We start from the raw sequence: 13,031 nt of genomic DNA, 5'->3' as shown, positions 1-13,031 counted from the left end.
ACTTATGAAAATGACCTTAAAATTCTAATCTTTGCTCGACTTGGCTCTACGGCTATGGCAGAGTGTTAGGCAGTAAGGCAATAACAAATGCAAAGATGACACTGATGTATTGGAATGAAAATCTCCATCCAAAATCATATTAGCAGAAAATCACTGTATGAGAACATTGATACTATGTCATATGCATAACTGTAAAAACGTAAATTGTACCTATTTATGTGTTTATATATGTTAGAATTCATAATTCATATGTACTAATAAATTATACTCCAATATTTATTGGCCATTTTAACCAGATGTAGTTTATGAAAAGCTGGTCAATGCATTTGCATAACCTTAATTTTTTTCCCCTTTCAAAAGAGGCCTTGGTTTATACTTGCGTGAATTTTTTCTTCCATTTTTGAAGTGTGATGTTTATTCAAGGAGTGTTTTATGCATGTTGTGTCTGATTTAGCATTTTTGGTACCTATTACTGTTCATGTAACCTAGATGAATACATTCCATTTGATTACCGTTCATATGGTTTTAAAAATAAAATGATAAATTATCAAGTATGATTGTTTGGACATGTGCCACATGGTAATATTCATGGATTGTGTATTTGAAGCTGCTTTGGCCCAAAAATGATGAATGAAAACATTATTGTGGGAGTTGTAGGAGGAAGTAAACAAAAGGCGTTATACCATAACATTTTTAGGTAAACATTGTTATGAAACTATGAAAGACATGCCAGTAGAAGGGGTTATATCAAAGTTACTGCTAAAGAAAATTGAATGGATAAATAGAACCCAAACAGACTACATCCTCATTTGCTAAAGCTTATGATTTTTAAGTATGATTATGGTTTGTTATTATGGATAGTGCATAATCCACATCAAATCCTAAGTTGTATTTTAATTTTGGCTTGAATAATGTAAAGAAGTGTTCTAAAATCCACGATCCATTTTCTTTGCCAGACAGAAAAAGTGGATCGTGTAAGCTATATTCTTAATAATCTGCTTTATTAAGTTTTTCCCAATTGTATTTTGTAGTCTCAACTAAGCTGGGTTTGAGGATTTGAGTTGACTTATCACTTATGCAGTGTATCATGTTTCTACTTCATTTCATCAAGATTTTTGTGCTGCTGTCTTTATCTATTTCTTTCTCCTCGTCATAAATATTCCTTGTTTCAACCAGGATAACTACCTTGAGGAGGCAATGAAGATGAGGAACCTTCTTGCAGAATTCCATGAAAATCATGGACTTCGGCCACCCACCATACTTGGTGTAAGGGAGCATGTATTCACAGGAAGGTCTGCTTGATTTATTTATTTATTTTATACTTTTATAATAAATTATGCCTAGGAATACTGTGATCTGTTTTATAATTTTTGCTACTACAATTTGTAACTGCTATTGGCCACGCAGTGTCTCATCGTTAGCAATGTTCATGTCCAACCAAGAGACCAGCTTTGTGACATTGGGACAACGGGTTTTGGCTAAGCCTCTCAAGTAAGTTCTTTTAAATCTAGAAATAAATTAATTTACTGGGCATGTGATAGTAGTTTCCAGGAGCAATGCAGTGCAAATGCATCACATTTAATTTCTTAATTAATTTTGTATTGTTTACCTGTATTTTATCAAATCCCAACACTGCCCTTCCCTGTCACCCACTATACAAATCCTTTCGAATGTGTGGCTTCACTTGTGCCAAGCAACTGACTATTTTTCACTGAGTCCTCTTTAGTATTTTAAAGGATGTTCTGTGGGTTTGATTTTATTTGTGAGTGTCTCAATGACTCAATGTGTGAAGTTCCTTTTTGGTAAAAATTAAAACATTCATCATTGAGGTGGAAAATTTTCTGCAGTCCACTACAATTATGGTGTATTCATTTCTCCTTTTCCATCATTCGAGTCTCCCTATACTCCCAACAGGGAAATGCCATATTACTTAGGATTGTGATTTCTTTTGCGGCTGTGTACAGCTTGTAATCTACTACCTATACTTTAAAACCTCATATACCTATTCAAATCTAACTAGAACAGTGAAGTTGATATCCTTTTATACTTAGTTAGTGTGGTACTCCAAAAATTTCAAGGGATGCCACTAGAAACAATGTCTGTATTGTTTTTTGTTTTAACCCATACTTTATTTGGCTGAATATTATTTGTCAACCGGTTATGAGAGATTGTTATAATTTAAGATTGGGCCATGGTCACTCAACTGGGCTATAATGCACATGGGCCAAACCACACTAAAAGATTGAATCCAACCAATTAGCTAGTCTAACCCATGGCCTTATAAACCCATATGTTTTCTCTTATTTTATAGATGTGGGACTCTTAACACTCCCCCTCAAGTGAAATTGGACCAGACCCTTCCCCCTCTCTTAACACTCCCCCTCAAGTGAAATTGGACCAGACCCTTCCCCCTGAAACGAAAGCTCTGGACGCCACTAAAGTGGACCGAACAAGCGGGTTTAAGCTTGGACGCCACCAATACCTATAACCGGGTGAACCCAAAGTGGACCGAACAGGCTCTGATACCATGTTATAATTTAAGATTGGGCCATGGTCACTCAACTGGGCTATAATGCACATGGGCCAAACCACACTAAAAGATTGAATCCAACCAATTAGCTAGTCTAACCCACGACCTTATAAACTTATATGTTCTCTCTTATTTTATAGATGTGGGACTCTTAACCGAGATAATAAAAAACAAGCAATTTTAGGTTAATATTAGTTAGCTTTGCTTCTTTATCCCTTGGCCTTTTATTTGCATCCAATGCACTCTCTAGTCTGCAATGTATGTTTTAATTGATTATATATATATATATATATATATATATATATATATATATATATATATATATATATATATATATATACATATGAAACTTATTAGGAGAGTATTCAATTGTGATAAGTTTGATTTTGCAGGGTCCGAATGCACTATGGACATCCTGATGTTTTTGACCGAATTTTTCATATTACTCGAGGTGGCATTAGTAAAGCATCACGTGTTATAAACATCAGTGAAGATATTTATGCAGGTATTTTTTAATTTTTTTGAAACCAAAAACAGAAATGAATTAATTTAATACATCAGAACTGATTACATCAGAAAGAGAATGGGGTTGCTACCAAGTGTTGCTTCCAAATAAGTTCTTGGGAAATATGTTGCTTTAAATACTTTTGGAACCAGAGAGTTTGGATTTTGGATGAATGTCCAGCCTTGCTTCCTGTAACATGGACATGTTCAATTCTGCAAGCTTCCTAATTTCATTGGGTAGCAAAGATGATGCAAAGTCGTTTAGCAATTCCCTACCCCACTTGCTCCCCCACCAGTAGGGATTTTATAGCTCCCTCAATCTGTCTACATAAACTCCTTAGGAAGAAGAAACACACTCATTGCAAATGTGGGGATATCTTGTATAACATTTTTAAAGAGGATCTCCCTATACATATTTGTGTTTTCAACTTGAATCCGACCAATCACTTTGTCCTGTATATGAACACCATGATTTCACTCTTATTTCTCCCCACCAGTGAAGGCAAACCTAAATGCCTACCCTTCACTTCACTGTGTGTCTTCTCCTACATTTTGGCTACGAGATTGAGGATTTAGCATAATTTATTGTCTGTCCCAAAGCGGCGGTAAACTTGGTATGTGCTTTAAAATATCTGTTTAATAGTAGAAAGATTCATTGTATTCACTCAAAAGAACTAACATCTATTATTTAAATAGGAATATGCTATTAACCTAATGGGCCTATTTCTAAAAGGACCTAGGGTTTCAACACTCCCCCTCAAGTTGGAGAGTATAAATCATATGCTCCAAGCTTGTTACAAATATACTCAACCCTAGGAGCTCTAAGGGGTTTTGTCAAAATATCAGCCAATTGATCTGCAGAGTTGACAAAGCTTGTTTTGATACACCCTGACACAATCTTCTCTCTAATGAAGTGACAATCAACCTCAATGTGTTTGGTTCTCTCATGATAAACTGGATTTGAGGCGATATGTAGAGCTGCTTGGTTGTCACATATCAATGTCATTTGAGCAACCTTGCCACATTGCAACTCTTGTAGTAAGTGCTTCAACCACATAAGCTCACACGTGGCAAGGGCCATGGCTCGGTATTCAGCTTCAGCACTGGACCTGGCAACAACATCTTGCTTCTTACTTTTCCAAGATATGAGATTACCACACAATAACCCGAAGTAGAGCGCCGGTCAAACGGACAACCAGCCCAATCTGCATCAGAATACCCAACAACCTGAGTATGTCCTCTATCTTCATATAGTAAACCTTGTCCTGGTGCTCTCTTGATATACCTTAGAACCCGAACAGCAGCATCCCAATGAGTATCACAAGGATTCTCAAGAAACTGACTCAACACACTAACTGCAAAAGAGATATCTGGTCGTGTGATTGTGAGATAATTCAATTTTCCAATTAGTCTCCTATATCGTTCTCAGTCAAGTAATGGCTCCCCCTGTCCTGGTAAGAGTTTAACATTCGGATCCATTGGATTATCCACCGGTCTACAATCCAACATGCCAGTTTCTTTTAAAATATCCAATGCATACTTTCTTTGAGAAATGACAATACCACTACTAGACTGGGCCACTTCAATTCCAAGAAAGTATTTCAGCTTACCCAAATCCTTAGTCTGAAATCGACTGAAGAGATACTCTTTCAACTGAGATATGCCCTCTTATCAATCCCTGTAATAACAATGTCATCCACATATACTACAAGGTATATGCATTTCCCATTAGAATGACGATAGAAAACAGAATGATCAACTTCACTTCTAGTCATACCAAACTCACATACCACAGAGCTAAGACAAAGTAACGAAACCCCAAAGCAGAATTGACACGACAGGGACCCCAAACATCAGTATGAACTAAATCAAAAAGAGACGCAGCCCGATTATTGACTCTCCGTGGAAAGGACTTACATGATTGCTTTCCAAGGTGACACGACTCACAATCTAATGACTCTATAGATAAATCTGGAACCATCCGTCGAAGTTTGGAGAGACTAGGGTGGCCCAAACGACTATGGAGAAGCAAGTGAGAATCTGTAGAAGCATAGGTAGCAAGATCACCACCACGGAGGTAATAGAGGCCATGTGACTCAATTCCAGTGCCAATCACCTTCCCCGTACTACGGTCCTGCACAACAACTGAATTCGCACAAAAGGTTACAGAACAATTAAGGGTACGGGTGATTTTACTCACAGAGATAAGATTGAAAGGGCTATTACGAACATATAAAACTGATTTTAAAGGGAAAGATGGCATAGGATGAGCCTGACCAACACCGGTAGCTGGTGTTTGATTGCCATTAGCTAAGGTAACCATGAGCAAAGTCTTAGACTTTGTGACATTAGTCATAAGGGATAGGTTACTAGAAATATGGTCTGATGCACCTGTGTCTAGAATCCAAGTATTTGTGTTACTAGCTTGAGAAAGACACAACAAAGAAGAGGTACCAACGGCGAGAGATGAAGCCATAATATTATTCAAAAGGAAAGGGAAAAACTGCCTCAAAGGATGGTTGACCGGCAAGTTGACCGTTGACTGGCGAGTTGATCGGCGGGTTGACCGTTGACCGGCGAGTTGACCGGCAGAGATGAGGAAACGGAAAACACAGTCTGAAGCGTTTCCTCGAGACGAATCCAACGGTGGCAACGTCGTCGCGATCGGAGGTCGGTACAGGCAGATCTGGCCGGAAAACAGTGGCGGGTCTCGGCGACGGCGGTGGCGCGTGCGGCGGAAGACGGCGACCAGACATCGGGCTTTGGCTTGCGACGAGGCTCCGATGAGGCCTGTGGTCTTGGTTTGGGAGAAGAACCACCAGGCAGATGTTCGAAAGCAAAAAACAGTAGCGGCGGCAGTGAACTCCGGTGGCGGCGGCGGCAGGAAAGGAAGGGGGAGTATTATTTAGGTTTAGGCTCTGATACCATGTTGAATAGTAGAAAGATTCATTGTATTCAACTCAAAAGAACTGTACAAACATCTACTATTTAAATAGAATTATGCTATTAACCTAATGGGCCTATTTCTAAAAGGACCTAGGGTTTCAACAATATCACATACCAAGGAGTTTGCCTTATAAAATATAAAGCAATGGTTAGCAAACAGAAGATGGGTGATAGCGGTTAGGCCCCAACTCCAAACCTTCCATAAGGGTATGATAATTATCCAGTTATCATTGAAGCCTAACTTAGCCATGATAGTACAAAGGAGGTTCCATTCCACTATGTTGTTGGCCCTACTCATGTCCAGTTTGAGAGCCATACAAAGCCTGCTTTTCCCTGTGTTTTCCTTTTCAGATAGTGTTGAATTTCAGAGGCGATCATGAAGTTGTCTGTAATTAATCTTCCCGTGACAAATGCACTCTATGCTTCAGAAATAAGCTCTCCCAAGATATCCTTCAAATAGTTGGCTAATACTTTTGCTGCGATTTTGTACGACACATTGCAGAGAGCAATAAGACGTCTCATGTCATTCAAAGACTCAAGTTTGGCCTTACTAGGAATCAACACAATTTGTGTCTCATTGATGCCTCTTGGAAGCTTGCCACTTTGGAAAAAATTGATCGCAGAACTTGACAATATCTGTGCCCAGAATATCCCAGTAATTTTGATAAAAACCTGGACTCATCCCATCGGGGCTAGGGGATTTATCCGGATTCATTTTGAAAAGAGCCTTCGTAATTTCCTCATCAACTTTTCTAGAGAGAAAAACATTCTTAGTAGTAGAATTTTTTTGCTCTATACGCAATAACAGAAGACATATCACCTTGTAACTGAAAATCAAGAAACTGATTCATAGGAGATACTGAAAATCATCCTCAATCTCTCAATTATTCCTAACATATTTTCCTAAAATAAATTCCCTAACTTTGACTCCCTACTATTCAACAATATCTGTACCTTTGTTCACCCAACTCCATTTCCTGCAGTCTCGTACTCTTGCTGTTCTTCCTCCTTTTGACCAAATTGTGAACGAATCAGGAATTTTGTATCACCTCCTTTTGCTGCTCCAGAGTCCTGAGATAATTATGTTGAGCTTCAGCCAACATCTGAATCCCCCTCTGATCATGCCGGTTATGGGTTCTTTCCAACTGTTTCTATAAAAATCAATTTTTTCCTGGAAGTCCATAGACAAGCTGTTCCCCCATTTCCAGATTGCACTGCCACATAAATTGAAGGATTTAAATTTGGATTTCAAGTACTGTAGGTTATTAAATTTATATAGGTGAAGAAGTTCATTCTATACTGTTTGTCCTTTGTTCTATGTGATTCATTTATTTATTTTCAATGCCGGGGAGGTGGATACATGTTTGCATCTTTTTTTACTTGCTGACATTCTGCAGGATTTAATTCTACATTACGGCAAGGCAACATAACTCATCATGAATATATTCAGGTTCTCAATTTTTATTTTTGTGAGTTATATTCAGGTTCAACAAAATTATACTTTCAATTGTAATTGGTGAATTTGTTCTCGTTGCTTTGATAGTAATTTTTGTGGATATAGGTTGGTAAGGGAAGGGATGTTGGATTAAATCAGATAGCCTTATTTGAAGGCAAGGTGGCTGGTGGTAATGGGGAGCAAGTTCTGAGCAGGGATGTTTACAGGCTTGGCCAGCTCTTTGATTTCTTTAGGATGCTTTCCTTCTTTTTCACGACTGTTGGATACTATGTTTGTACAATGGTATCTTTCTTTCCTAGTACGAAGCTTTGTGTTGTTTTGAGTTCCTCCTCAAGATCATCTCACTTTGCTTGTGTTGCATGCAGATGACAGTTCTTACAGTTTATATTTTCTTGTATGGGAGAACATATCTGGTAAACACAATTATATGTTCTTTACCTTATTTCGTAACTTATTTTCTTGGCATAAGTAAGTTTATTTCCATGAATTTATATATAGCTAGGGGAAATGTGAAACAAAAAAGTTTATAATTTGTCATAAGACAACCATATCTTTCTCTACATCTACACAAGTAAAAGAAAAAAAAAATGCATGTCTAAATTGTTATCTTGAAATGCTGCATACAACTAGTTAGTTGCTATGTTCAGTTAAAACCTTTACTTGAACAAGGTCTGTTCTATTGGCTCATTCTGTCATATCATTGAATTCTTACTTGTACTTAATTGAATCCTAGATGGGAAGAGGACTTGCGTTAATAGTGCATTCTTCTATTATGCTGTGGTTGGTCATTGTATATTTGTTGCAAATGCTAGAGTTTTGAAATAAGGGGTTTTCTATATCAATTTTCTGCAGTCTTCTTGGGGTGAAGAAACTTCACAAATATTATTATTTCAAAAACAATTTTTTAAAAACACCACCAAAATGAGAACTTTGCATTCTGGACATAAGCATTTTGAACTTTGAAATTTCAATGACTTGAGAAACTAGGTTGTTTTGTTACCTGTGGATAGAATGTTAAGTGTAACTTTTTCAAATGGCAACTTCATATAGCTGCTATACAAGTATACAACAATTCATTTTGTTGTTCTAAATATATATACCATTTTATATAATAAAGTTTGTTAATTAGTAAATAACAATTTCTTAGAATAAATACTGTTTTGATGAATACCATTATTCTTTTATATTTTTTAATTTCGTTTTTAAAATTCTAGCCTTCTAAAATTTTGCTCCTTCAATTATTATTTATTTATCTATTTTGCACTTTTTTCTTCCGCTTTTTTTTGAGTACTTTCAAATGCCATTACCTTTGTTGAAAGCATGTATTTGGTTTTGTTTGATTCAAACAGGCTTTTTCTGGACTTGATGAGGGAATTTCACGTCGAGCTAGATTTTTGGGTAACACTGCATTGGATGCTGTTCTAAATGCACAATTTTTTGTTCAGATAGGAATTTTCACTGCAGTTCCAATGATAATGGGCTTTATACTTGAAAAAGGGTTGTTGAAGGTATGCCTTCAAAATTTTAATTGTGTTGTAGCTTGTCATTGTCTGAAGTGTAAAGATCCAATGATTTACTTTCTAATTGCCTTTTTTGATAGAAAGTTCTGTAATGATTTTTATGTTTTGTAAAGATATAATTTTACCGAGTTGTATATTATTGCAGGCTGTTTTCAGCTTCATAACAATGCAGATGCAACTTTGTTCTATCTTCTTCACATTTTCATTAGGGACCCGAACTCATTATTTTGGGCGCACTATTCTCCATGGAGGTGCAAAGGTATGAAAGTATTTTCTGGGAATATTTTGAATACACACATTATGGTAATATGATAGTCACGTGACTTTTTCTGTTATACTGTTTGTCCTCTAGTACCGTGCCACTGGACGAGGATTTGTTGTTCGACACATCAAGTTTGCAGAGAACTATAGACTGTACTCTAGAAGTCATTTTGTCAAGGCGTGAGTGTTGTTCATTTTGATTGCAACAAATCCTTATTCTTTTCTTTTCTTTTTTTAAAATGTTTCTTCTCTATGTCTTTGTCATTAGTTATTAATTATAGTTATGCAAATAATCTACAGGTTAGAAGTTGCTCTTCTTCTAACAGTTTACATTGCATATGGATACACAAAAGGAGGTGCCAGTTCATTTATTCTACTTACTCTAAGCAGTTGGTTCCTTGTTATATCATGGCTGTTCGCTCCTTATATATTCAATCCATCTGGATTTGAATGGCAAAAGTAATGTTCTACTCTCCAGTGCCCCATTTTTTATATAGATCAGTTTCTTTTATTATGTTAACCAATTGCTTTGCTACACTTTTCCTAAATCTAAATGTTAAATTTATCTTTAAATCCTTTAATGGGTAGGACTGTTGAGGATTTTGATGATTGGACCAGTTGGCTTTTATACAAGGGGGGAGTAGGTGTGAAGGGAGATAATAGTTGGGAATCATGGTGGGATGAAGAACAGGTAAATTCTTGTGTAATCTATTTTGATGTCAACTTATTTGTCTCTTTCCCTGCATGAGGAGATATTATCCTTTTTCCTTTAATCCTTGTGCGAATACGCTGCTAATTCCAATATTCCATTAAATGGCTTTTGTTGATTTGTGTAATTCTTCTTTTTGTCTGGTTTCTGTCAGTGCAGTACTTCACTGTGGCTAGTTTACTGCTCAAGTGTAAATGAATCTCATTTTTTACCCTCTACAGAACTTGTGATTATTAGTTATAGCAGTTCGAGCTTATGTTGGTTCAGTAGGGGAATGGAGTGAAGACTGGGGAGATCTTCCTCTTGTGGAAGTATATTTCCAACCCAGTTTTTTTTTTTTTTTTTTTTTTTTTTTTTTTTTTTTTTTTTTTTTTTGTTAATGTTAAATTGCCAACCCCCAATTGTTTTATTTCCATTCCTCTTTTACTTCACAACAATATAGGGAACCACTTCCTTTCTATTTTCTATGATATATGACAGTGTTAAAATTACTGCATTGATGTTTTGGGGTCTACTTCATCTTTTTGGATTTTAAAATATCTTATCTTGTGCTTCCCTTTGTGCCTCTATATCTCTTCAGGCTTCTTAAAACCCAATAACATGGAAAAAAGGATGTTTATGATGCATGAGTTTATTTGTTTGTGCAGATGCATATTCAGACATTGAGAGGCCGGATACTGGAAACAATATTGAGTTTGAGATTTTTTATTTTCCAGTATGGTATTGTATATAAGCTGCACTTGACAGGGAATGACACCTCTCTAGCGGTAAGATGCTCTCCGTTATTCCTGTTTTTTAAAAAAATTATTATGATTTACATATCTGCCATGTACAGTAGAAGCTAGGACCTGGAACACAATTATGTAGGAAATGGTGTATATTTTCTTGTATTTAAATCTATTTAAAAGAGAATATCTATCTGTTAAAACACTTAAAATTAAATTAAATGATATGTAGGAATCAGCTAAGCATTTCATATTGTTATGGAATATATAAGTAATATAGAATCTATATATATTAGGCAGCCTTGAGTTTTAGGGTTTTGAGTAGGTAGTCATAAGGAAACTTGTTTCCTTATTAGAAGTCTTCTAGCATATATTTATAGGGCTATGTATTCCCCTTTCTAACACAGATTTATAAACCTTCTATTCACTTTCGTAGAATATATATTTTCTCATTCCTTGATTCTTCATCTCTGCTTCGGCCTAACTAGCGGGTGGTTATTATTCTGCACCCGCCAGGCCTTTGGATCTTTCAAATTCAACACATGTTTATTGCTTTCAATTGACTATTGATGGACATTAATCTCTGATTCTTTATTTTGTGGTCATTTTTCTTCATGTATTGCTACCTTTTTGATTGATACTGGTTTATCTCTGCTGCTAAGCTAAAACATTTTTGTCTTGAACTATTATGGATTCTGGTTTTCAATTTTCTTTTGCTTTCTGCGACGTACTGACGTGCTCTAGTTTTTGGCTGAACTATTTTTGTGCATACAATATTTTAAGATGGTACTGATGCTGCTGTACCACACTTGTGTTGTTTTGAAAATGTCTTATCAGTACTAACTATTTTAATTTTATTTTAGGTTTATGGATTCTCATGGGTTGTACTCATTGGGATAGTTATGATCTTTAAGGTATATACATGGGGAGCACAGGTTTAGCTGTGTTGTACATATTAATTCTATTCATTTTTGTTGTGGTTGAACACTAACATTGTTTTGTCTTGGTTGAACACTAACTTTCTTGTGAAATTTATTTTTCCTTGTAGATATTTACATTTAGTCCCAAGAAATCCTCAAACTTCCAGCTCATGCTTCGATTTATTCAAGGAGTGACCGCCTTGGGGCTTGTTGCTGCCCTTTGCCTTGTTGTTGCATTGACCAGGCTTTCTATTGCAGATTTGTTTGCTAGTGTCCTTGCGTTTGTTGCTACTGGATGGGCCATTATTTGTGTAAGTTAATCTGTTAATGACATTTCATCGTTGTTGCATTGACCAGGCTTTCTATTGCAGATTTTCCATGGTTTTGCCATTCCGCGGTGATTTAAATTTTAGTTGCTTCATTTTATGGACATAATCATAGCCAGCTCCTTTGTTAAAAAACCAAAAAATAATAAAAATAATAAAAAATAATAAAAAATCATAGGGTAACATCTAATACAGTGGTAATAGTGTTTTATGAAGTTTAATTGCTGTCCGTTTTCTCCTTAAAAATGGAAATGATTATAAACAATGCTCATTTGTTGATGATATAGCTGGCGATCACATGGAAGAGGGTGGTGAGAAGTTTAGGCATGTGGGATTCCGTAAAAGAGTTTGCCCGAATGTATGATGCTGGAATGGGAATGATAATCTTTGCTCCTATCGCAATATTGTCCTGGTTCCCGTTTGTTTCTACCTTCCAGTCTCGCATACTATTTAACCAAGCTTTCAGTCGTGGGTTGGAGATCTCTATCATTCTTGCTGGGAACAAAGCCAATATGGAGCCTTCAGCTTATTAGACCAAGCAGCCCTGGTGATTTAGTACAGTTGACCTTTGTATTACTAGTTTTGAAAGCTTGGCTTGTAACATATTTTTATTTTTACAAAACATTTATGTTGGCAATGCTGAGAGTTTTCTTGGGCGTGTTAGCTTCTGCAAAAATGGTTTATTTTTCTGAACTAGTGACTATGCGGTTGACTGAAGTTTGTAAATATGTGCTACTTTGTTCATGTATTGACACAAAGACTATACATATATTTTTCGGGTTGTGTATAAATGCATTACTTAATAATAGAATGGCGTTCTTTATGCCTTAAATTTTAAGGCACTGAGTTTTCCTCATTTCTTTCTTGCGATTCCGAGTTTCCAAATCCTTTGGCAGCTTAAAATTTGTTTGCCAATATTGTTGAGATATCAGTCAAGTTCAATAGTAATAGTTTTTGTATCTTTAAATGATGTGATGTGTTTGTACTAGTTATCTATTGTCTGTTATATATATATATATAGAGGGAAGGGTTCAGGTGCGGGAATGGTTACGGTTAGATGCACTTTATGCTCTAAAATGGTGCATTTTAAGTACACAAATTACCACTCTTAAGCACACAAACGAAGTACATTAA

The 13,031-nt window shown here is 36.1% G+C and overlaps 1 protein-coding gene across 2 annotated transcripts in view; it reads left to right on the top strand.

The window, feature by feature from the left end:
• LOC109174108 (callose synthase 10) overlaps positions 1-12,735 on the top strand; it is a 36,464-nt gene extending 23,729 nt beyond the window's left edge. For both annotated transcript variants that reach the window (XM_019323394.1, XM_019323393.1), the window contains exons 37-51: positions 1,177-1,292; positions 1,408-1,491; positions 2,923-3,035; positions 7,378-7,430; positions 7,542-7,718; positions 7,802-7,849; positions 8,786-8,944; positions 9,102-9,215; positions 9,309-9,397; positions 9,518-9,676; positions 9,806-9,908; positions 10,574-10,693; positions 11,515-11,565; positions 11,700-11,882; positions 12,185-12,735. In XM_019323394.1, the coding sequence (XP_019178939.1) occupies positions 1,177-1,292; positions 1,408-1,491; positions 2,923-3,035; positions 7,378-7,430; positions 7,542-7,718; positions 7,802-7,849; positions 8,786-8,944; positions 9,102-9,215; positions 9,309-9,397; positions 9,518-9,676; positions 9,806-9,908; positions 10,574-10,693; positions 11,515-11,565; positions 11,700-11,882; positions 12,185-12,430 (1,815 nt within the window). In that variant the 3' untranslated portion in view covers positions 12,431-12,735. The remainder of the gene's footprint in view (positions 1-1,176; positions 1,293-1,407; positions 1,492-2,922; positions 3,036-7,377; positions 7,431-7,541; positions 7,719-7,801; positions 7,850-8,785; positions 8,945-9,101; positions 9,216-9,308; positions 9,398-9,517; positions 9,677-9,805; positions 9,909-10,573; positions 10,694-11,514; positions 11,566-11,699; positions 11,883-12,184) is intronic.
• Positions 12,736-13,031: the final 296 nt, after the last annotated feature.

The sequence above is a fragment of the Ipomoea nil genome, unplaced genomic scaffold (genome assembly GCF_001879475.1).
Source record: "Ipomoea nil cultivar Tokyo-kokei standard unplaced genomic scaffold, Asagao_1.1 scaffold0519, whole genome shotgun sequence".
Classification (NCBI taxonomy): domain Eukaryota; kingdom Viridiplantae; phylum Streptophyta; class Magnoliopsida; order Solanales; family Convolvulaceae; genus Ipomoea; species Ipomoea nil.
This window is presented reverse-complemented; position numbering and strand designations above follow the sequence as displayed.